A 26,557-nucleotide genomic window follows, 5' to 3' on the forward strand; every position below is an offset into this window, starting at 1 on the left:
CCAGGACACGCTGGAGGGACTATGTTTCTCAGCTGGCCTGGGAACGCCTTGGGATTCCCCCAGAGGAGCTGGCCCAAGTGGCTGGGGAGAGGGAAGTCTGGGTCTCCCTGCTTAGGCTGCTGCCCCCGCGACCCGACCCCGGATAAGCGGAAGACAATGGATGGATGGATGGATGGATGGATGAGAATTAGGACCAGACTGTTATAAATGTTATTTCTGAGTTGAAAACCTTTATGCTGACTCATCTTGTCCTATTTCTACCACACTTTAATTTAATTAGGATCATTTTTTATTTTTTTCTTTTATTTTTTTTCTGGTGAGTTTGACATGTTTTAGGATGTTTGAAACATTTAAATTCTGATGTTTGCTTTGGCTTTATTTTTTAAATTTTCCAATGCACGTGAACTTTGTGCTCTAATGTGTTGCTGGTCAAATAAACAAAATTCACAAAAAGCCTCAAACAGGACTTCTGATGGCAAACCCTTTATGACAGTGCTGTCTCTGTGTGGAGTTAAACCACTAAAGGTCACTGAAAACAAAATTTACTCTTAGAGAACTACCTCTGCTATCTGAACTGGAATACTGTGGGAGACTTAAACCTTCATATACTGACAAAAGAAAGTTAATTACCTCCTGAAATAAAAACTCAAAGCCAATAAACCCAGATCTGTCACTACTTTGCACACATTTTGATTAACTTTGTGTGTGTTTACATTTTGCACTCATTCATCATATAGTGCCTTATATAGTGAATAAGATATTTTAAGTGTTGTTTGAAAATTTACTTTCAATTTTACATTTACTATATAGAGCAGTAGAAACTCCTCATATGTTACAGTAAAAGTAGTGTACAGAAGTTGTACTCTACATTAGTAGAAATATGCCATAATTCACTGCAGTCTTAGCTAACACAACAGCCTAATCAAGGCTAATGCTAATTTTTGCAGCTCATTATTACGATCTTTAGACCCTTTGACAGTGCTGATAATTATTTAGATGTGTTTACTGATGATGTCTGGCCTCCTCTTCTGCCTGAACTTGGCTTGAGAAGTTATTAGATAAATGTGGACTGATACTTTATTTAAAATTTAAAAGTCTATGCATAAAACATGTTAAAGATACGTCGGCAATCACAGCAATGTTCATGATAACGTTTACCAATTATTGAACAGTTTCCAGAAAATAATACGATTGGTTTGTTCCACTGTGCTGTGACTATCTGATGTTACTTTTTCATCCAATATATAGATAACAGTACAACTAGTAATAATAATAAATACTCCCAATAAAACAAGTGATTCTAGCTCTGTTTTAAATTAATTTAATTAACATTGCTGCATTTACTGTCATTACAACTTCTGGCCATCATTAAAGTGTCTAAAACTGATTACCTGTCCAGTGAATCAAGTACAGACCTTGACATCGCTAAAAAAACCACGAAAACACAGCCTGACTCTGACCTGGCAATAATATACCGACCATTTACAAGGAGAGATGGAGAAGGAGGAATGTGTAAGAGGTTAGCAGTAGGAGATGGTCTGTGTGTGATGGGATTATTGTTTCAGAGTAAACTCCTCCAGAGGTGGCCAATTTCCTTACCTGATGTTGACGTAAAAATGAGGGCTAAAACATACATCCACACACACCGTGAAATTGTAGAATAGTGTTAAAAAAAACAACTCGCCTTGGAAAAACACCTGCCAATTAGGAGTGGGGCATATCCCATTTCAAACAACTGTGATTGAGTGAGCCTGTGTGTGTGCAAAGCTACAGGCTGTTCTCTCACCAAAGAGAACAAGATTGTCTTTAAAAAAGGCCAGGATAAATATTAGAGAGGGCTTAGGATAATCTGAACTCACACAAATGTTGCCGCAGTGGGGGGGATGGAGACACACACACATTCTCAGACACCTTAAGGTAGACTTGATGGCAGACGCACGGGCATTAACTGTCTCATGCATACAACACACACACATAAAGGCACAAGTGTGCAGTGAGATTTAAATGAAAACACCATGAAACTGGGCAAAACCCTTGGGGAGCAGAGGAAATGAGAGGAAGTGAGGGAAGAAATAAGGAGAAAAGGATGGATCAAGGACATGTGTGGAAGATCAAAAAAGAACAAAAAACAAGGTGAGGACGAAGAGGAGAGGAGAAAAGGAAGAATGGGGATGGAGAGCCTGGTGTGAAGGAAAATAGTAAAAAAACGAATAGAAGAACACAAATAGAAAAGGAGGCAAAATTTTCCATAGATGGGATAAAGAACAGATGGAGAATGTTAGATAAGACAAAGAGAAGACGGGAGGAGGAGACAGAGAGGTGGGACAGAAAAAGACAAAGCCTCCAATTCATCAGCCTCAGGAGCTCCCTAAATCCAGACTGATCCGTGGGATTCTGAGAGGGATTTCATCACACACCATCACACCATCACAAGCTCACACATTCAGCTTTACAAACCACGTTTGACACGTTCTGCACCACTCTTCTTCTAAAACATTGTGCAAGTTTTACATGAAGTTTATGTATTTTGTCGCAAATGTGGGTGTACACAGTAAGCTAAATCCTCTGTAGAAGCAGAAGTAGACAAGTCTGATTTATTACATTATAGTTATGAGTAATTTTGTGTTCAGTCATGTTTTTCATTTATATACATTTTTATTTTGTTTTGTTTTTACAGACCTGAGATATGCTGTTTAACAGAATGAGACCAATCAATTAAAAAAATGGTTTAAAGGTGAAAAAAACTAAATTGACAATACAATCTGAGGAAATTAATTTATTCCACTTGGCTTTTAACAAACTTAAGAGAATCATGTAATTTCAAAGGAGCTGTGACATTAAATTACACTGCTGACAAATTTGAAAAAGTAATTAAAGTAATTGTTGTTGATAACGTTTCGCCACAGTAATCTCTTAAAAAGACTTGAAAAAAGTTTGAAAGCTCCTTAAATGTGTGAGATGTGTGTCACATGTATCTATAATTAAAGCAAAGTTGTTGTTTTTTAGTTTTGAAAAACATTATGTTACCAACCTACTGATTTTGCAGCTCAAAGGATAAAACTTAAACTGAAAATCTGTCTGAAATGATCACCTTAGTTTCACAATATACACAAAAACTACAAAAGAGTTTTTGTTTTTCTTTGCAATCTAAGCTTGTTGCTGAGACTTGTAGAGCTGTTGGGAAACTTGCTTGGTGGAAAAATTTAACATGCTTTTGTCAAAATGTCCAACAACAAACTATTTCTTTGATTCCTGCTTTCTACGTGGAATTGCTTAACTAGCTGTTCTGTTGTCACAGTCAAAAGATTTAGTGCTGCGCTAAATCCGCAGAACAAATCATTACGTAACAATAGAAAAGAAAGAAAATGCTCATGTACATTTTATTATTGTTATACAAAAGTTAATCATGTTAAAATTCCATCTACCTTTCTAACAGGAGGTGTTGAGCCAATACCAGAGGTGAGTGGTGACGGGGAGATGGAACCCCCAGAAGAAATGACCAAATTCATCAAGAAGAAACAGCCGTCTAAGAAAGTCAAGAAAGGTAGGAGCATGTGTTTTGGTGTAACATCTCTTTCTGCTTTATCTTACACTACTGTACTGTCATCCTTTTTTCTTTCCTTTCTTTGTTTCTCCATCTGGGATGTGTCACAACCAGACCGCATCAGAACGCATCATCCCAGTTTCACACTCACATCGCTGCAGAACCCTAACACTGACGTCTATTCACTATCTGTCACTCCGTGATTATCTGCTTCATTTTCCCTTCATAGCACTACTGTTCTGTCTCATCTGCTACTTGTAGTTACTGCTCTGATTGTCATTTGCTCCGGATCTGCAGTTTATTCTGCTACCCTGCACCGTGTTTTAGAGTATACTGTAAAATATAAAATATTTTTAAATATAACATTACCAAGTAAGCAAGTATTTCCAGCTATTCATAACTTGTGGCAATATGAGTAATTTTAACTTAAGTTACTTAATTTGTTACCATCCATCTAAACATTTTTGAGTAAACTGCATGGGAATTAGAGAAGGTCTTCTCAGATGTTTCGTACTTTGTGACAGTAAAACATGTCCCTCTTTGCAGTCTCTCTGTTTGAGTTGAAACAAATTCATTCTCTGCTGAATGCCTGATATTTAGTTTTTACTCATAGCTTTTATCCATGTGGTTTCTTATTCAGTCTACTTTGATTGAGGCACATTAAACCAGGAAAAGAGATATCCTGTTGTACTATATTTGTTTTTATAATCAAACTGGTCATCACATCCACATCTGTCTGTCTGTCTTCCTTGGCTTATTATTCTTTCTGTTCTTTATGTTATCCTTTTCATTTCCTTACCAGATTATTTATCTGGGACACAATAAGCAGAGCACTTCACTTTACACACATAAATACATTTTATTTTCTGCCTTCCTGCTTTGTCAAACACATATTAACCACCACCTCCCCACATTTGCACACACACACACACACACACACACACACACCCGACTGCTGAGAGGGGGCTTCTGGTTTGCATTGAGAATAAATCCATGTTTTATGACAGTTTGTCTCTTCTTAACAAGATCACAGATTCTCTTTGATGGGCTCTACTTTCGTTAGTGGCTGGTCAGTTCATGTGTGTTAGAGTGCATTTGTGCACACATGTGTGGTTAATCCGCTCAGGCGTCACCACTAATGAGAAGAGGTGTGGGAAACACAGAGAGGGCGACACCAAGATCATTGGTTACACACAAATATACAAACCATACATCACACACATCACATGAATGTGTGTTTTGTGTAATTCTTAAAGAATAATTTCCTGAATACCTCATTTATTCTTCACAGTTGTTTTTACGTTATTATAATTTAAAAGTGGTGTAGCTTGGTAAAAGAGTGAGAAAAATATTTACAGCATTTTTTCATATTAAAATGTTGTAACTTTTCTGTTTTATCTAGATAAAGTTTTTAATCTTTGGAATTTTATTTAAATTAATGCATTTTATTTGCATGTCATTATTGAAATAAATCAAGCAGTTAGAAATGTTTTACAGCAATGCAAGCTTCAAAGTCTGATTTTCTGTTAAGAAATTGCTTTTTATTTAGATTTATTCAAACTGAGGACATAAAAACAATGCCACTGTTACTTTGTGCATAGGTTTTGTAGGTGAATAGAAAGACAAGGGGAGGAAATAATTACAAATAATATTAGTGGTTAAAAAATATAACAGTTAACTGACTAAAAGCTAGAATTTATTCAAGTTAACTGCATACAGAAGACAGGAAAATCATATAGCTGTAGCATTAAACTCTGCTGCTACCAATCTGCAGCTGACTTCAAATAAACTAGACTTTTATATTGCATTTAGTGCTGCATTAACCTCAGCACAAATACACTATTAACTCTACAATGGAAAAGTGCTAATGATTTGGTGTGTAAATATTTGAGCTTTATTGTTCGTCTGTGACGAGCCGAGGCTCAGTATCAAAACAGAAGAATTTCCTTTCTGTGGCTGTCTAACGCACACATGCACACATTTATATATGTCAATGTGACCATACGTGATTAAAAAAAGGAAAAGGAAAATGATCTCTAATTAGAATTGTTTGTCATAGCAACCTCCAGATAAACTCTGTGGTTTGCACTTTAAAGAAGAGGAGGAAGGAGGGAACGGGGTAATTGATTTGGCGACTGAGGGAAGGAAGGCGGGTAACTTCATGTCCAAACTTGTTTCACAGTCACTCCTCCTCCTCCTCTTCATCTGACAAACACACAGAAATTAATAAACAACAGCCGTTTGAACAAACTTATGTGGTTGATTATTAAGCCTTATAGTGAAAGTCTCTTTTGATACTTGCTAGCTTTCCTTAAGGACACTTCACGATAAAGGATGTGGCTCAGTGGGACAGAGCTCCCTGTTGTTTACTGCTAATCACACCGTAGTTACACTGATAGATTTATAATAAGCTACAAGAAGCTCACAGCATCTTATACAGATGCTTTTTGTCAATATCTGCATATGGTTTAAATCTGGTCCAGCTGGCACTCTACAGTATTTTTTGTCTGATGGTGGCAAAGTGCCAGAAAAGCCTTTAGCACAACTGGCCAGCTTACAACTCCCATTAAAGCAAAGAACACAGTGGCAGAAAACAGATCAGTTCAAAGCTCATATTTTTTTACACACACACACCTTCCGCCTACCTGTCTATGACTTAAAAGTAATTAGGCGTCACGCCAAATCCTGCAGACACAGACCTTTCTGTCGGAGTACATGGCAACCGGAAAGCATTTTTGATTGACTTGTAAGGCATCAAAAGATGTTTGAAAGAAGGACATGGGGCGAGAAGAGAAGGACACACTCCTTCTCTTTCCTCTTCTTGAAACGGAAGGTTAAAAGAGAGATGAAAGGGGAGAAGAGAGAGTGTCTTCCTTCTGTTTCCTGGCGCTGCATCTCCTTTTGTTGTTCTGCTCCTCCCCTGAAGCCCACCTGGGATCACAGACATGATCCAGACCACAGATGCACACATACAACCAGATACAGGGACATATGTACAATCCAAAAACTACAAGTTTTCATGCAAATTGTACCCTCAGACCAGTAATGCATATTAATATAAGTGCATTTAAACAGAAAATATACCATTTTTTATGTTGTTTTTCTTTCTCTGATTCGTGTGAATTTGGGTTTTGAGTCATAACTTATTTCAGTCTGCTCCCTTTATCTTGTCTTTGAGTCAATAAGGATCTCATCAAAGCCTGCATCAGCTTTCAGGCAGTATTCAAAATGGTTGAAATCCCCCCCTCCCCCCGAACACACACACACACACACACACACACACACACACACTCCTACTTTCAAACCTTCAGCGTAGATTTATGTTAACATGCTCTTAGCTTGCAGACTGCAACCTTGTTCTCTAATATGCAGATCTAGAAATACTGCACAGTATACTCTCACAGTAATCTGCAGTCTGTTCATTGCCAAAAGCCACTCAGGCACATTAGTGTTGCACCTCCATCGTGTTGGCAGTTACCATTAGCTACTTGCCTTCACCCGCTGATAATGTTCTTTATGCAATAGCATGAACTTGTAGTTTATGCACTAAGTGGTGAATCCAGATAAAAGCTGTTATCCATTATTGTCTTGATGTAACCATCTGTTCGAAAACACAAATAAAGAGAGCAGATGAGTCAGCCTTTGAGATGAGCAGCGGTTCTTAAAAAAAAAAGAAATCCAGTGACCCTACAGCAACTTTTTCAATTAACATTTTGACAACAGAGAACTAAGTGCATGTGTCCACATGGTGCTTTTTTCTGACAATAAAGCACCAACAGGATGCTGGTGAGCTCTGTATGCTGACATTTTGTTTGAAAAGCACTCTAACAAAGGCAGCTCTTTTTGTGCTTATGACTATGCCCCCGTCTACACTACTCTGTATTTTTTTAAAACTGATGTATTTTTTCATTGTCAATACCACAGCTGCTTCACTAGGTGGTGAGAATGTTCACATTAACAACATATTAAAATATGGAGAAGACTTAGAAGATTGTTTGTTTTCTTAGACACAAAGTGATAGAGGGGCTGTGCAAATAAGGCTGTTTCATCATAGCTTCTCAAAACCTCTGTATTTAAAATAAGTGCAGATACACTAAAAACAGTTATAAAAAGTTGCCACTTTGGAAAGAGTAATGTAGATGGGGCTTACAGCTTGTCTTTACATCAGTGTCAATTTTAACTGCTCTTTGATAATAATTGTAAATCAAAACAAACTTACATAAAACGTTACATGGACTGACTTTATCATTAATGGTAATGTCTAATTAGCACTGGCTCATGACTATTAAATACAATGCTAACAGTTTAAGTCATTTTTATATAATCTCATGGAGGACACAAGCAGTATGTTGTTTATGTGTGGAATTTACAGTATACGTTTTTAATTCCCTGTAACTTAAGAAGTCTAATTTTTGTTCAGACTTTCCTGTAGTCACACATTCATGCATTTTTCAACTAGTTCAATTATTTTGTCTTTCAGTAGCACAAACTGTTTTTGTCCAGAAGACATCTGACATTTGATGGCCTGGTAGTTCCTCAGCCAAAAATGTAACAAATCAAAGCAGATGGGACAGTTGCCTTTTAACTTAGTTTACTTGTAACCACAAACTTTGCTAAATGCTGTAACAGAGGACAATATTTGAATCAGTACTTACTGTATTAACTGAATTCTGCAGGGAAGATCTCTGTGAGTTTTGTGCTGTGAAGTGTACAAGTTCAAAAAAGAGCACTTTGGTACTTAATCAGCAATGTTGTTTTTTTAAACTAAATGGAATAATCAAAATCAGTTGAGGAAAAAAAAACTGAATCCAGTCATACTTGTTTGGAACTAGGACTGAAGGGTTTTTACCATTGAGCTCCCTGATGATTTCAGAAGATGCTCCACCCTAACAATTACACTGCAGCTTAAATTATAGTGATAATTACACAAATGTGTCATGGAAATAGTCACAAATTATATGGTAATAGATAACAGTAGAACTGCAGTTTGCCCGCAGGCAGTTTTCTGTTTGTTTTCAGGAAGTTCATTTTAAAAAGTGGAATTCAAGTCTTAAAGTTCACCTATATAACATACAGTCACATCCTCCAGTTTGACCTTAGATGAATTTAAGCAAAGATAGCTATTTACTTCCGCCTTTCTTTATTGTGTGTTCAGCAGCTGAGTGGAGCTGAGCTCAGGTAATGAAAGTTGTAGCAACTCAAAATTAGCATTTGGAAGTTAGTGGAGCCTTGCACTAACATAGCTGAATTACTCAGTCCTGCTGTGTCAGTCGGTGAGAATACAATAACACGGTGAACAGAGCTATCAGTTTACTAATGCACACTGTAGCTGCTGTTCACATCTAGCATCTGCACTCACATCATGCTCAGCAGGCAGGTTTTCTCATCTCAAACAGGATCCTGCGGGGCTGTGGCCAGTTTGTGACCCATGAATCTTTCTTCTGGATGTGTGTGTGTGTGGTTGTTAATGGGTGTGACAGATAAAGGTCCCTCTATTTAAAACTCACCCTCCATGAATAAAAGCACAGACAGAAAATGAGCCCTTGTTTAGCCATCCACAAACTTTCACTCATGTATCCACACAAACATTATGAGGTTAAGTGTCCTTGCAGATGGAAAGTAAAATATGTGGCTGTTGAAACTATGCCTGAATGCTGAAAGTTTCTGCAAATGATGTGGGTGTGTAATTATTTATTAAGGTTTTAAGTCTATAAAACTGGGTGTGAACATTACAGAAGGTAGATTTTACTTTTAGTTTTAAGTGTCAACATGTGCAATAACATAAAAGTTCATGTTTTTTGGTGCATATAAGAAAGCATGGTTTTATTATCACTGAGGACCAGTACAGTACCACTGACCATCCAAAAATCCATTCACTCTTTACATAGGTGGTGTCAGGGGATGAAATTCCATTTAAATTGCCATTGACAACACTTTTTAACTTAACTTTTATGTGAAAATATAATAAATATTTGCAACTTTGAATGTATCTTCTTGTTCAGATTAACTTTAAACAAGGTACCACAAATTATTTAAACAAAAGAGTAGCAAAAAATGAATTTATTTATGATTTAAATGCACAACTCAGTAGGACATTGCAATAAGGAAAAATCAGTGTCTGCAATTTTAGTTTAAGTTGCATGATGGAGTGCCGCAACAGTTTTTATTTTTACCTAATCAGGGGGTTACATGGCATTTAAATCGGTGTGGTGTATTCACAAAATTATAGCTGGTTTAGAGACACGTATATCCAAAGTCAAACATCTCAAATGTGTTTTCTTTAAATATAACTGCTTCTTTTCTTACTTTTCACATGCATGAGAATTCAGAATGCTGCTCATGTCCTATGGAAGCTCCACACATCAAACTGTTTGTCAACTCCGAACATTTCAAGTCCTCATCAACTAAAGCTTTGTGGAATCTAACTCTGTCTCAAGTTACCCATAGCCAAGTGCTCATTACAAGTGTTATTTATTTCTAATCACTAGAAACCATTCAAATGTTTACATATTTGTCAAATTCAGGCCCAGCAGAATCTAAATCAGTATGCTTTCATCAAATATGATCCAGAAAAATCTAACCAGCTAATCAATGACTGAACTGTAATCTGTAGGAGTTATTTCCTCTGTGTAGGAGGTTATGTTTCGGTAGTGTTGGTTGTCTGTTTGTTTGTCTGTTACCAAGATTGCTTAAAAACTAATGAACTTTGATCAAATGTTCAGGAAATAACAATTGATTAAATTTTGGTGGTGATCGGACTGTTTTTTATTGATGCTCTGGCCTTGGCGGAGGTTACCACCGTCTGAGCGCATAGACAAAAATGTGTATTTTAAAGATTCTATCAGCAACAAAGGAAGTTGGAAAATGTTGTTGTTTTTACACATTTTTATATTTATTTTACTGGGGTTTTTTTGTTTGTTTGTTTCCCTGAAGTACTGCCTTTACACAATGATTAGAGATGTAAAAAAGAGGAAAATAAGAGCATAGTTTCTGTCAAAAAAAATGGTGGAAAGAATAGGCACTCCTTTATTCCAAAATGAGCTTGTAAACAAATAATATCATTCTGATTTCTTCACAAGTTTTATTCTCTCAACTTCCAACTTAGCAACATATTTAGGTAGCAGCACTTGCTCTTTTACTGAAACTCCAAAGCTTGTGAATGCCAACAAAAGCCCCACCGCATGGTTATCACGCCATCTCATGAACTATTTTTTGGCCCTGGTTGTGTTGATGTATCAGTGATGAGATGCTTGGCTGTTTAATGTGTGTGTAATGTTCCACTAATGCCTCTGCAGCAGCATTATCTGATTGGCTATTCTTGGTCAGAACCTAATGCTCGTCATGGTTACAGATAGAGATGAGGATGGCGTTCCAAATATTTGTTGACCGGTTGGGATCCAGAGTGCACTGATTCATATGGGCTTGTGTCACCCTGTAATGGAAAATTCAGGAGTTTTAAGCCTCACAGCAGCCGCTAAATCATGTCAGTGACCTTGTATTAAGATAGCTCTTTCATTGTACAATTGTCATGGATAGACAAGATAAATTATTAGAGAATATCTTGCAGCCTGTTGGAAAACCATAATTCTGAATGGCTTGTTGAGCTAAAATATTGCAGAAATAAATAGCTCTGATCAAATTCTCTCTATTTTTTTTTTTTTTTCAGATTTTATGGGGTAACACATTCTTTCAGCATCACAAATCACATAACAGTTGACCAGCTGTCAGTTGACATCTATAGCTTGTACCATGTCCATTACACTAACAGAAATAAATTTAGAATACTGTAGGTGGGGGTGTGCTCACCTGGGACTCATATAACAGCTATTTTTATCTAAAGTTTATGTGTGCTGACACTAAGGGATTGATATATCCAAGACTTATGACAAGTCAAATCACCAAAGGTTTTTTTGGGATACATGATTGATGATTGTTTTCAATGAACTAAAAGCAGACAGCTGCTTCAATAGCAGATCAGTATAGAAAATGATGTAAGGTTAACGTAACTAAGTATTTTTATCATTTTGCTGTTCATGATATTTCATGGGCACCAAAGTTGCCACCTATTCACAAAAGTTGAAAATGGTCAAATGTGATCAAATGAAATAAATGTGACTAATTCTACACTAAGTTCACAAATTTGAGCTTTACTTGATGTTTTTTTTAGTAACTTGGTAGTTTGATTTTTAGCTACAGTTGAATATTATCTATAAAATTATTATCCATTAAGGATCAAGATTTGTTTTGTTTGTTTTTGTCCCAGAAACTGTTTCAAGTCACTAAAAAAAGGACTAAGTCTCAGTCTGATACTTGCATTGTTTTGCACTTTTTACAGCACAGGCTTGCAGACTACATACTATTAGTACATTAAAGTTATTCAGATCAGTGGCATCATGTATTTGACACCTCAGTAGCTCTACACTGCAGTAAATAAAACCTGTCTTCATCATGATGTCTTTTATGAGAGACAGGATGTTTGCAGTTAACTCTGAAGACTACACCCTCAAATTTACCTGTTCATTTATTTATTGAAGCATAGAAAGCAATGCTAGGTAATGGCAAACAATTCTTTAAGCATCTTGAGTAACTTTTGTGTTGGATTTGCAATCTGTTCAGTCTGTACCCTGCCACTCGCTCAGTGACAGCTGGAGATAGGCCCCAGCTGCCCTGTGACCCGGAAAGAAAAAGCATGTCAGTGAAAATGGATGGATAATTCCATGTCTGTTATGTAGTGTCAAGAGGAAAGGACATACTGTGGCTCCAACAACTACTGACAAGCGACAGAAATCTATTTTTTTTCATGTCAGCGATGAGTTGGTCATCCAGAGCGAATAATTCAGTCACTCTTTCTGTAATCCTTTTTTTCCTTATTATCCTTCCTTTAAAATTTGTCACTTCTCTTTAGAGTTTCCTGTAAAGTGTGTTTGCTTAGCTGTGTTTGTTTTAGCTGTGTGAACTCAGTGTCCAGTGTTTAGACTTTAGATGTCTCAATAAATTGGTGGTACTGAATGTACTGCCTGGGAAGTGTAGGCCTCTAGCATTTATTTGAAAAATTCACTAGAATACTCTTTGCATTAGATAGTAATCCACTGCTTACAACAGACTAAGACTTCACCAAATTTAAGATACGAAGCTGATAATGAGAAACAGGAAATATTTACTGTAGCGACTTATTTACATCAACTCGTTCTGTTTCATATTTCTTTTCACACATGGTATGTTCAAATTTCAAACCCTTTATTTAAAAAAAACCCTGCATCATCAGGAATGTTGAGTTTGTCTACCATACCCCAAAAGGAAGATTTGAACTGGAAAACAGCAATTACTTTTGGAAAAACGTGTGAAGTGTTTATAAAGCCAGGATGATGCAACATAGAGTTTCATCGAAGCAATCTAATTTATCAAAGGCATGTTGATAAGTTCTGTAAATTATAGATGAGAGGGAGTGGGAAAAAGCAAGGGAGGGAGAGAAAAGGAAATAGATTTAGGGTAGTTGAGGAGAGGGAGAAAACGGGAGAAAAGGGAGAGGCAGGAACTATTCTAGCTACGATAACTGTCAACAAACCAGACAGTCTTTCAGAGATGGAAACTCAGATGTGTTTTTGTGTGTTCCCCTCAGGTCATGTAACATGTGGCAGAGAAGCAGTGTTTTTGCAGTAGTGTCCATTCAGACTCTTGCTCCTGAGGGAACCTTACACAAGAAATGAAAGCTCTTCCTCTGGGAGGCCAGTGTAGGAAGTGCAGCTTCCATTTTAGTAAACCAGGCTTCACACCCCCTGCTGCTTTTCACATTAAGGCCATGGCAGCCATGTTACGGTGCATAATTGTTAATCTAATACATTTTATGGTTGCTACTAGTTTGGTTTGTACATTGCATGGGTCATTCCACTTATACAGGGTATGGCCCCAATAAATTATAATCATGAAACAAACTTGATGTTCAAAATAAATGTGAAGCAACAAGTGAGATGCCTGACCACCAAAAACAAACTTGCAAAATAGAAATAAAAATGTCATCAGTGAACCGATTTGCTTATAAAAACATAGCCTCAAAGAAAAATAATTCAGTTGCTATGTAACCCTTCTTATATATGTTCAAACTTTCAGTTGGCTCCATTCTGACAAACTCTTTGACTTTCTATGAAAAATGGTTACGATCAAAATGTGTTTGCACATGTGCAAGTTCAGCTTATAAAAGTGGATAAATCATTTAAATTATAAATCTTTCACTTATTCTTTGAGGCCTAAGTTTTCAGAGTAAAATATGAGTATGAACATTACCAAGCTAAGAACTCATTATTCAGCAGCTTTTAAAGGATCCACTTTGAGCAGACAGTCATACCGACACAAGCGTTGATCAGAAACTGTTTTTCTTTGTAATAAAAGCTCCTCTTTGTTACTCCATCCCCCTTCAATTCCCTCAACCTCCACCCCTACCCCCATTTTTTTTAAACAAGGGACCTTTAATTTGGCGTGAAGGAAGCAATGAATTGTAGAGTGTACTTTTCCACCGACTGCCTGGGAAGTGTAGGCCTCTTTTTGTGTCCTCCCTGTTCAGGGCAAAAACCCAATAGGTAACATATGTTGTGTCGGAGCTGCTACTGCACTACTCATCAACTTCCAACCTCTGTGTGCCGTTCACCTACTTCCTTCTGCTATAAGTTGTATTTACCTTAATGCAGAACTTCACAATATAGCATGTATGAATCATGTGCTAATTTAAGGGGAGCTTCTGTGTGTGTGTGTGTATGTGAACAGAGAATTTAACAGAGGCGGCGTGTCAATTAGCTGGGGGGTGCAGAAGGTAGAGCCAGAGTTTAAAGGTCAAAATCGGGGGGAGGATTCATCAGCTGTCACTAACTATAAAAACTTACTTTGCTCTTGTACACATGTGTGTGTGTGCGCCCCGGTGAGGGGCTCGTTATGGGTCAGCAGACACTGAACAGACGGAGAACAGACACACAACTCACTGTGTGTGGCGACACTTTACTCGTCAACAAGACTGACAGCTCAAGATTAAAACAAATTGTAGAGTCCGAAAGCAAAAGCCCCGTGTTAAATTTCTTTTACTGTATTTTTCTTTACTTTTTTTTCAATTTCACCTAAATTTGAAATGAAGCGTAAACTCTTGGAAGCCTGGGAAAGATTTTTTAGAGTGCAAAACAATAATACATACATTTATATTGATCAGCCTTTTTTAAATTGTGTGTTTATTGTTTTGTTTGTTTGAAAAAGTCTATTTAAAATGTTTATTTTATCAATTATAGTTTATTTTTTTTATTAAAAAAAATGTTACAACTGAATAGAGGGTAAGGTACTTTTTTCATTTTTTAGTTGTGTTTCTAACTACAATTTAATATTTAAGTAGTGTCAGCCATTGTTGCCATCATTTGTAATAAAGTGATTACTTGCTGTAACCTAGAAATATTATAACACTAAACAAGGACAAAAAGTAATGGGGGAACAAGATGCCTAAACACAGTCAAAAGCATAAACAGTCAATCAAGTCTTAAATTTAAGCTTAATTTTAGCAAATCCATTGGACTCTTACAACAAAGCAATGACTTAGATGTGCATTTTTTTAGATACGCTTTACAATGAAATGGTTTTTATTGACTTGATAGACTCTTGGCTTGCTTATGACCTTTCTGATTGTATTTCTTGCCTCATCTAAAATGCTGTCTTGATGTTGATTCCACCCATTAAGTGCAATCAATAGAAACGATGACCAAAGGCCCCAAAACAACATCCAAATTCTATTAATCCCCAATCATTCTTTAAAAAAAGTGCTCTTTAAACATTTACCAAATAAACAAAGGAAAAGTTAAGTCCCTATAATGTCAAATTGAATGATGGCTGTGAGGTAATGATCGCTGTTTTCCAAAGTTCACATATAGGCTTTTTAGAAGTCTGGAAATTACCTGTTCCTCTGAGAGTTTAAGTGTTTTCACTAGCAGAGCGAGAAGTGATCAGTGTCAGTAGAAAGTCGGCTTAGTTCTCTCAGTCTTGGCGACGGCTCAAAACAAAGTACAGGCCTTAGACCGCAGACAGAAGCATTATGGGTACATAATGTGTCCTTTCCTCTCCATCCCCTTACTTTGTCTCACACCCTCCATTCTCCCTTCCATCTCCATCTCTTCATCTACTTTCACAGTGGTCGTATGTATGTGCTCAGTAATAAAACGAGTGTGTATTTGTGGGATCGCAGAGGACATGATTAGTTTCCCTCATTAGGCTAAAGACCGGGATTTGCTCCATGGCAAATATTGGGTCGTGGAAATAAGACACACACACATACCTTGAAAAGGTACACCTCTAGAACTAGTCTAATATGTGCACACAGTCCCAGACAGGACATTCCTCATTTATTCAGTAAATGATCATTGACACACACTCCTTCAAGCACACACAAACCTACATTATACAGGTGTTTTACTACACACAGCCACACATACACACATTCTGACTGCATTCAAATCTATCCCCATGGAAATGGACAGAAAATCACACACATGTGCAGGTTGGTGCCGATTGTGGCTCAACTCAGTTTTTTTTTTTTTTCAGACTCTAATTAATTCCAGCAATTAATGAGACATGATCAATTCCAGGTTGTGGAGAGCCCACAGACGCCACATGTGTGCAACCCACCTCTTGGCAGCACACACCAAAAGTTCAAGTCTGCAACGAGACTGACTACCTTCACAGAATCACCAGCTGAAAGAGAGGGCAGAAGCATTTACTGCTGTTCCAGCTTCTATAAGAGTACTAGAACTCATTGCTGGTACCACTCAGTATTTCTATACTTGTGCAACTATTACTGCTGCTGCTGTTTTGGCATTATCAATAACAGTAATGCAATGAATCTAGGTTTTCTTACAAAAAACTCTGATTTCAACAGTGCCAACATTATCTGATGGTAATGTTGTCACTTTTCTCCACTGTACAAGAGAACACCTGAAACACAGTAGTAAAGTAACTACATAGTTCTTTCAAAATGTGTTTCCAAAAGAAGAACTTAGTGAAATGTGAGTAAAAACTAGATAACTGGTAAAATGATTCCTTCAGAAGTAAAAATCTGAATGTGTTTTTCGCTCCTAAAGACTTCAACATTTACTTTTTTTTCTGGCTGCATGTTGGTCAGAAATGTAAATACCTTCACCTGTTTGCTCACAATTAAAAAAAACAAACAAATTAAACACTTATTCACACATAATTTCAGCAGTGTGTATACCCAATGATTAATTTTCCTTTTTCACACACAGGCAGACACACATGTGCAGCAGGCAGCTATGTGCTGAGTTGGTGCTGCGCTGGCTTTTGTGAGGAACAGAGTTTAACTCAGACAAAAGCAGCCAGACCTCATGGAGAGAAAGAGACTGTGGAGGTGTATGACCTCTCCACCACGTGTATGTTCGTTGGTGTGCATGTGCATGTGTGTGTGTGTGTATAAAGAGAAAGGCCCAACATGCAAACACTGTCAAGCCAATATGTGTGCATGAGGTCATTTAAACACAAACAACTGTCTCCCACACTTTGAGCTTTGTGCTGCTGGTTGTATAGTGAGTGTGAAATTAAGGAGGGAAACTCCCATGGATAGAGGCTCTGATACACACTCAGAGTATATACACTTTGAGCACATTTTTTTTTTTTGTCTTTTGTATTACATATCTCTGGAAAGTTATAGAGCAGCATATGAGTGCATTTGTCAGATTATGTGTATGGGAGTGTGAGAGGAGGAATGAACAGTTTTCTTGGAAGCTTTGTGCGTTGACATTTTTCTGTTTGTGGGACGTGTGTGTATATCAAATTTAGTTTATGTGTAAGCCTGTTTCAGAGAAAGTGTTTATGCAGTCAAATTAGTCTACTCCTCTGAAAACACGTCCTCACATGTAGATGGTTATATGGTCTGGCTCTGCCACTCCTTGTTTATCTCTTTGTTTTTCATCAGCCAAGATCAATTCAAATCAGTGGATATTTACACTGAACAAGTGCTTTATTCTTGTTTCCCCTGGTTCTCTTTTTTTGGGTTCTTCAATTCAGTGTCCTATTTTATATTTTTAATTGGACTGATTAAAATGGTTCTGGGTCTAAAAATCATTACTTTTCCTTCACTTTTTCTGATAGACATTCCAAAGTTTATCTCCAGTAATCTGAGATTTCAGACTTTATAGTCATTGTCATTTTACATCATCGGCCAAAGTAGTGTAATAAAACCACAGTCAAAAGTGAGATTTACTGTGTTTGTGCTTGCCAGTTCATTGTTAACTGAGATTGGTGAATCTGTCCTTAAATATTTTATTTTTATTTATCAGCTGTTACTCCAGATCTCCACATGCTGATGTTATAGCCTGTGTTAGTGGTATAGGTGTTACTTGCTTTGAGGTGTGTTTTTTTCCTCTAGAGATGAAGAACACATATCTAATTTTTATTTCTTTTTCAAAAATGGCCAAAGTGATTTATTTTGCAGCTGCAAAAACCACATACCAAACAACATTAGGGGAGTTTACAGCCTTTCTGTTTGTCTCAGCCAAATGTGGGAGAGTGGCCTCTCTGGCCTAAAAACACAACAAAAATCAAACACAAGAAAGATGTTCGCCAAACACACAAACCAGTCATTCTGCTTTTGGGCTGATTTTATTTCACAGATTCCATGCTGGTTCATGCTGTGCTGGAAGTGGTTCAGACAAATTTTTGGAATCCCTGAGGTTAAGAAAGTTGAGGTATAATTATAAGTGTGGTTCTTTGTCAAATCACTGAACTGAGCATTCCTGCACACCATTTTTTTTTGTTTTGTTTTCATGGTCAACCACTCACACATTTATATTCTTTGGACTACATGGTCACTTTTGTTGCGAGGAGTTTTGTTGTTAGCTTGTAGCACATATGAACTTTTCAAATCATTATCAGTCTCCGCAGAAAAAGAGACAAATGTCTTTGTTGGACAGGACACTGATCTGGAGTTTACACAAAGCCACCCAACAATCCTTTTTTTGCTGCTAATTGCTGCTAGGATTCAAAAACAGTTGCACATATCCTTTCAGGTACTTTGTCACTGGACATCAAAGACTACATCGCCTGTTTTGTGTGTAGAGACAGACAGAAATTAACTGAGGCCATCCCAGTGGGACCAGTCCTGACTGACGACATCAATCACAGCCAATCTGCTGCAACCACTGGAATGTCTGCAGGGAGTTTATATACTGTGATTTCCTTAAATCAGGAGTGTTGGGGCTGTTAGTGTTTGTTGCTCTAGAGAAAATATTTGTTCAGTACTTCAGCATGAAAATTCTTGTCATAACAATCTTTGCATTAGTTTGTTTATGATCCAAGTGCTTCGCTGCCCCGGGCAGAAATAAAGGTTTTATATTGTTATTGTTGTAAGTATATATTTACCTGAAATTTTCTTCTGTGCCCAGCATACAGAATTTTATTTTTTGTATTTGTAGTTGAGGTTGTTAGGTTAAATTGCAAAAAACAACAACCAGGGTGACCAGAGCCTAAAAATTTGTTCTTTCATGAATATTCTTTCTTTAAGTTTTAATGTAAAACAAACACACACACACACATTGCATGCACGCTCGTTTGGTTTTTAGTGCACGTGACTGAAAGAGAGACAGAGAGGGGATATGAAGGGGTTAAGCAGGGAAGTGCTGGAGCCAGAGAGATTGACCCAGACATGACCTGCCTATGAGAACATGGTTTAACCCCTCTTTCTCTTTCACATTCAAACACACACACACACACACACACACACACACACACACACTGAACAGCTCATCCTGAAATGATGAAGAGATAAAAGAAGGATGGCATAGCTTGTTTTTATTGCTGGATTTGTAATGCAATGCATAGTAATACCTTGCGATGTTGTTTTACAGCTCAAACGTGACCAACATTAAACCGTTCTTTAGAGTCTGATGGAGATAATTGAGCAAAAACAGAAAAATCTGATTTGTGGTTTGTTAAATTCAGCCCCATTTTCTTACATTTTATGTAAATGCATGGGAAGAAGCTTGTAGAGTTGGCTTTCTGCAAAATAAAACTAAACGTTACATTCATTTAAGAATATCTTTGAAAGATTTCTTAATATAATAATTTATTTTACAATTGTTTTTCAGTCTCGAGAGTTTGTGTATTTAAAGAAAAATGCTACTGGTTGCTTTTCCAGTCTTGCTGTTCAGACTGACCTCAGGCTTACTTCCTGGCAATAAACCAATCAGATACAAACTCATCGCCGGTTTAGGAGCACATTGGCCGTGAACAGACTGAAATGGGGCCTATTCATCATCATTATCATCAACAACCATTAGTCTGGGTTGTGTTTAAGATTGTGAGCTGGGTGGGTGGCTGAAGAAAAATATGTTAGTGATTTTGAGAAACTGTCTATGTTAAAATAATTTACATAAATCACTGTTTTTATGTAAGGGTTTAAATATTTGTATGTTGTTTAGCTGAGTGAAGTGTGTCTCCTACATGGATTTTGGGGTTTGTTTGTAAACACTGTAGGTACGTTTTGTGTTTAAATGTATAGTACAGCCATGAAATCATGAAGGTCCAGTTTAGAGTCTCTTTCACTGACTCTTCTGATCCAAGAGACTAAAACAATCAAAGACAGATCTGTTCAGAAGCAGGGGAGTCTTTTATGATGTGTGATGGAAAGCATGTCATTGCCAAGTTTTGCATGTGGAAGGTGCTACGATTACATCTTGACATTTACACGCAGCTTCATCTCTAGTGTATTTTCCTCTACACTCTTTCATTGTTTAGTATAGGGTTTATGTTTTATCCTTATAAGTTTAGTTTATTTGTTTGTATGTAACTCGTTATCTCTTTTGGTGTATTGCAAGACAAAATTGATGAACATCAATGTAAAATGAGATGTGAAACAATGTAAAAGTTGGTCCTGTGTTATATCAGTGCTGCATCTTTTTTCTGACTACCTCAGAGGCTGACTACTATGATCCTTTTCTATTGCTGATGAAAATAAATTAAGATTCACACAAAATGCTTGTTAATAAACGGCATATCCAGCTTGTCCAAATTTTGTTGTCTAAAGGCATTACCCAATCTTTTTGTCTTTATTCTCTGATTGTTCCCTACTTTCCATCTCTTTTTCACTCTTCCAATTCATTTTCCTTCAACTTCTTCCTCCATCTCAGAGACACCACTGAGCAGAGAAGGTTTTACTGCATACAGATTGTAAACCTGTCATCATGCAGTGTCATTACTTTTTCATCCAGAGCAGAAGCTTTTTTTTAACAGGCTGTCTTTTTCTATTCATCCATCTGTTTTCACTTTTGTCCTTTCTTCTTCTTTTCCTCTTCCTTTCCTTCTTTCTCACCTGGCTCTGCTGTCCATCCATTGATCTTTCTCCAGGATCTCCCTTTCCTCTATTTATTTGTCTTCTTTTATCACATGATATTTTTCCCAAAGGTCAATGTTCTGTCACACACAAACAATACGTCCTCTCTTTCATTTTCCTCTTATTGATTCTTTTACATACACGCTCCAAAACTGCTTTGCACATGTTAAAGTTGGCTCAGTGCTCAGAAAGCTGAAGCAAACCTGCAGAGTGCATAAGCACATGATTGCAAGTGATGATTAAAATACATAATCATTCCAGCTTTAAAAGAGTGGTTTCACATAATGTAAGCTTTTAAGTATTCATTTTATTGTCCTTCCACTCATGAGATGAGTCTGTAATAACACTGTGGGACCATTCCTATGAAAAAGATTTATTCATATACTTTATTCCTCTTTTTTTTCTTTTTTGCTAATTTTGCATTCTTCATTTTCTTTTTTTTTGTTCTGCTTTCCATCCTTCCTTCTGTCTTCATCCTATTTATCCTGTCTTACCTTCTACTTATGCACCCTCTTTGTGTCATCTTGTCTTCCCTCCAACTTTCTGTCCCCNCATTGCGTTAGTGTATGTGCATGAGGTATCCCTGGTAACTACTTCAGTAATGTGTCCTGACAAGGCTCTTGCATTCACAGACTGTTTTTAATTATCCAGACAGCAGGTAGTTGTCCATCTCTCTGTTCCTATCTCATCCGTCCTTTTCCCCCACATCTCAGGAAGTCCATCCTTGCGTGTACTTTTTTTATGGAGACACAGAGAGTCCTGCTGATGTTCCCACCCTGATAGCCAAGTGTCCTGTTGTCGGACACACAAACACACTCACTCAACTTCAAAATGTTGAAGAGATAAAAATGACAAATGCCTCAAATCTTAATATGAGACTGAGGAGACAAACAGGTGATAGTTGATGTTTTTGAGAGTCTTTGTCAAAGGATGAGATCATCTTGTTGGTCCTCCTCCTCTGATCATCTATCTGCCCGCCCTTTCCCCACACAGATGCCATAAATAACCACACACACACACACACACACAAGTAAGTGTCCAAGGAGAGTTGAAACAGCTGAGATGAACGTGGGAGAGAAACAGCAGCTGGAGAGAGAGAGCTGATAAGAGAGGGTGCGTCTGTGATGTCAGACTATATAAAACAAGTGAGAACGAGGAAATGTGGAAAGTGGCTGAGGTCATTTTCTCGTAATTCACTTCAGAGAACATCAGGTCTAACTACCTTTTATTGCAGCCTGAAACTCACCCTTTTCAGCTGTGGTTATAACCATTTTGCACTGAAGCATTCACCTGAAACCACTAAATAATCCATCTTTAAATTATGCCTGTGAAAAAAAGCTCTTTTTACTACAAAAGGTTGAGAGTCAGAGTCATCCACAGACTCAAAGCTTTGCTGTTCAACAACACTTTAACTTTATTGAGTCTCTGATTAATAGTCTGTATTATCTGTGCAACTACTGCAAACATCAGCTCCAAAAGCTGGGAGAAAAAATAACTTTTCAGCAGTTTTAAACCAGGTTCTAAGCTGGTTCCAAATTCAAAATTGGTTTAAATTTAGAACCTTCTGCAAACAGATTGGCTTCTGTAAATTCTAGACATGTCTGTCAAAAATATTTTGTTATTTGAACCCTTTTTTTGTATAAACATTTATAAAAGCTGGTGGTAAGAGGTTGATAATTTTTACAAACAATTAGTTAAATATGTTTTTATTATTTAGAAAACTTGTAAATGTTGACAACAAACCATTTATCAGCATGTAGAAACTGAGCTGTGAAAGCTAACTGTGAACACAGCTGTCAGCAGGAATTTGAGAGAAAACTTGTTTTTTTTCTCAATGTTTCTTGTGACAAATGAAAAAAAAATAATAATAACATGATTCAGACCTTTCAGTAAGGTTATTGCAAATGTTTTGTTTTTTCCTGACACTGAAAATGCTGCATAAAAACAGTTGTCTACTAATTTTAAGAAATCAATATATACCCGAAAAGAGTGGAGACAACGTAGTATGTTGATTTTTTTTTTTTTTTTTTTTCTTTTCTGTCTTGTTTTTAGTTTTGTAAGCACAATGAAAATTCACTGCTGCAGTTAGCTCTGCAGGTTGGAAGCTTGGGAGAAATGGACCACATCTCCTTTTCTTCAGCATGTGTGTTCTGTTTAAGATTTATTATTTCCTGCTTTTTTTATTAAAACAAGCATATATATATATATATATATGGTAACTTTTTCTCAGACTGACTTGTTGTATAAAACATTTTTACATTAAACAGGTTGTTGGATGTGCTTAAATAAATCAGTTTTTATAGGTTATTCTGCAATTTTGTCAATAAAAATGTGTGATCTTAAAAATTAAGATGATCTAAAATAATCAAGCTAATATAGGAAAGATATAAATTTTGGACAAAAAAGTACTTCTGTTAGATATTAATGCTCAATTTTATCAGTTTATGGAGAGGGGGAAAATGTGTGTTGAGCTAAAATTATCTTAATATTTGTGATATAAAAATCCTGACTTGCAAATACATAACTAATAATACTTAAACCTAATACATAACGCTCTAATGTGTGTGTGTGTACATGGATATAAACAGTGCTGGTTTAGTTTTGCAGATTTATGGTATTTGAGGTCCAAAAACTGTTCTGTGCTCAAAAATGTTCTAAAATCTGTGTGTGTCCCTAGAACACACTTGTCATTTTTGTTCCTATTGTACTTGTGCAAATATACACTCTGTTTGGACTGCACCACAAATCACACACATACCCATTCATTCTTTTTCTCACATGTCAAAAATAATTCACTCTCTGGTTGTAGTATTTAACCAGCACGTGCAAAGCTTGCACACACACACACAGATTCACACTTAGAAGTACCAACATCCGTTCACACAAAACCCTTAACAAACAATTCTAAACCTTCAGCTCATAAATATTAAGTCTTTGCCATTTTGTGAGGGTGTGTGTTTCTATGTGTGTGTGTTTGGCCCATGCATTATTTAAGTTATAGGAACCAAACTGTGGGAACATTTTTAATGTGGCCAGCAACCACTGGCTTTGTCCTATCAGGATTAACCTGGAATGTACACACTTCCTCCCCCATCTGTCTCTCCCTCTTCTTCCTCCACCTTTCTGCTCTCTGTGGATACATTTAGTGTGATTGTTTTTTAATGATCAGTTTTTCATTTCTAGAACACACCTGCACATTGTCCTTGTGTGCATATTTGCAAAAGTGTGTAAGACTCGCACCAGTTTATTTTACTCTTTATACAGATGAACATAAGCAGATTTTTTAAATATTATTCAACCAAACTGTGTTGTTGAATGAATCACTTTCTCTGATGTTGTCAGCACAACATCAGATTTGTTCTTTGTTCTTGCTCTTGAACTAATAGACTCTCTTTACTTTAAGATTCTCTGTGGTTTAAACTAGCACCAGGAGCCTGTAACCATTTCTTCGTGTAGGTTTGTTTTCTGAGAGGAAAACCAAACGTCTGACTGCAGATGGGACTACAGGGAGCATAACCTCTTCCTCTCAGCATGATGTAGTTTATGTAAAGGCATGTATCTCACAGAGAGCTCCATAAAGACTGCAGGGATGATTTCCTGTCCTCTGTAAGCACAGCTTCTCTCCCATGACCACCTCCTGTACCTGAAGAATTCTGTCTTTTTACATGTTTGTACTTTTTTTTAATTTGTTTTATTTGGGCTTCAGGATGTTTTTTTTTACCAACCAATCAATGTTTGATGGATCAGAGGAATTAATATATTGTTTGTACTTTAAATGCTTAAATTATTAGACTCTAATAATACTCTTTTAAATTAAGCAGACATATTGTAGATTTTTACCTAATTATGAGTGAAGTGAAGTTTCTAATTGCTTCACAAATTTCAGTGCAGAGGTGGAGCAAAGTCCAAGCTGGAATTCCTGAAAACTGGTAGCATGTTGAATCCTGTGCAAAAGTAGAAAATTTGGTGTGGATTTGGGTTACTGTTATTCAAAAACATTAAGAACAGTACAAACCTTTGCTCTTTGACTGCTCTCTTCTCATAGCACTTGCCAGTTGCCAGCTTTGCATCAATTTTAATTCACACAATATTGTATAAATAATTTTTTCAGGGGTTAATTTCCATTTCTATTTGATTTATTTCAGTGATGACAGCTGCACACTCTTTCAGTCTATCTCCATATTTAAAAAGCCACCCATTTTAGAGATCACCTGGTATTTCCCTTATTTGTTGTCTGAATGTCTCTTTTTATTTTTTCCTTCTCAGGCTGCTGTCACTATTGTTTTAATGTTACCTTTCCGATTCTACTCCATTCAGATGTCTAACTGTTCCCACGCATATGGGGTCAAAGATAAATGTGCCATTAAAAAAGGGAAGTGAGGACTGTTGGCCACAGTATAATACACATCCTCTGCACACTGTATTTAACCGTTTATATATTTGTTTCTATCTTAAACACACACACACACATGCTCAAGACAATCCATCAGATCCATGAATGGACCATTTAGACTTGGTGGTGACAGACAGATGGGGTTAGAAAAACTGACATAGTGAGTGTTTAGTGAAACGAGCAGAAATCTTTCATAAAGTACTCACAGAGACAAAAAAGTTTTGAATTAATCTGAAAATGTAAGTGCAGTATATTTTATTGTAATCAGTTTCATAATCATAACTTTGTTCTCTGTTGATTGGATGGTTATGCATCAGTATGTAATGTAAACCCCTGCAGCTGTATAGTGAGTGTTTGAATAGTTGATAATATACTTTTATATACACATTCCAGACATTTATCCATGGGAAACACATCACTCACATTCTTTGTAAAGACACAGCAGTTTCAATAGTAACAGGTTTGAGTCCTTCATGAAAATCTTGTCCAGAAAAACAGAAAAGAGTCCTATCAAAGCAATGAAAAAAGAACTAACCAGTGTTATTTTAGTGCTTTTCGTATCTGTGGCAGCAGTATCAGTGTCTAAACCTTAAGAAATCCCAGACCTAAATAGATTTTATCCCTGAATAAAATGAAAGCTGGTCATGTTGACAGACTACTTAGCTACTTCTTTCAGTTTCCATATAGCATTAATGAAAAGAAATAACCAGATAACTATGAAAAAAACACTTTGTGTATCTGATGTCTTTGGTAAAAATTGACTTTACAACTTTGCAAATTACACATGCATCTTTCTCCCATTTGCAGCTCCTTTAGGTACCTTAAATCCTCACTTACTCTACTGTAGTTTGCGTCTGTTTGTTTGATTCTTCACTTGTCAAATTGTGATTGAAAAAGTACAAAAACATCTATTCCCTTTCAAAATAATGTCTTACAACATGTGCAAGTATCCTTTTTAGCAAATGCTATGTATCTTGGGGTAGTAAAACATTGACATCCATGTCAATGTGCCACGTAAATATGTCTGTGCTTTTGACTTTTGTTTCTTTTCTTTTCCTTCTATACAGGTGCTGGTCATAAAATTAGAATATCATGAAAAAGTAGATCGATTTCAGTAATTCCATTTAAAAAGTGAAACTTGTATATTATATTCATACATTACATACAAACTCATATATTTCAAATGTTTATTTCGTTTAATTTTGATGATTACAAATGACAACAAATGAAAATCTCAAATTCATCATATCAGAAAATT

At 36.6% G+C, this 26,557-nt stretch overlaps 1 protein-coding gene across 4 annotated transcripts in view; it reads left to right on the forward strand.

Annotated features, from left to right (window-relative positions):
- The window catches only part of bbs9 (Bardet-Biedl syndrome 9), a 131,150-nt gene that overhangs the window by 80,896 nt on the left and 23,697 nt on the right, over positions 1–26,557 (forward strand). For all 4 annotated transcript variants that reach the window (XM_037980541.1, XM_037980542.1, XM_017428475.3 and 1 more), the window contains one exon: positions 3,437–3,544. In XM_037980541.1, coding sequence (XP_037836469.1) covers positions 3,437–3,544 — 108 coding nt within the window. The remainder of the gene's footprint in view (positions 1–3,436; positions 3,545–26,557) is intronic.

Source organism: Kryptolebias marmoratus, linkage group LG16, assembly GCF_001649575.2.
Source record: "Kryptolebias marmoratus isolate JLee-2015 linkage group LG16, ASM164957v2, whole genome shotgun sequence".
In the NCBI taxonomy this organism is placed as follows: Eukaryota; Metazoa; Chordata; class Actinopteri; order Cyprinodontiformes; family Rivulidae; genus Kryptolebias; species Kryptolebias marmoratus.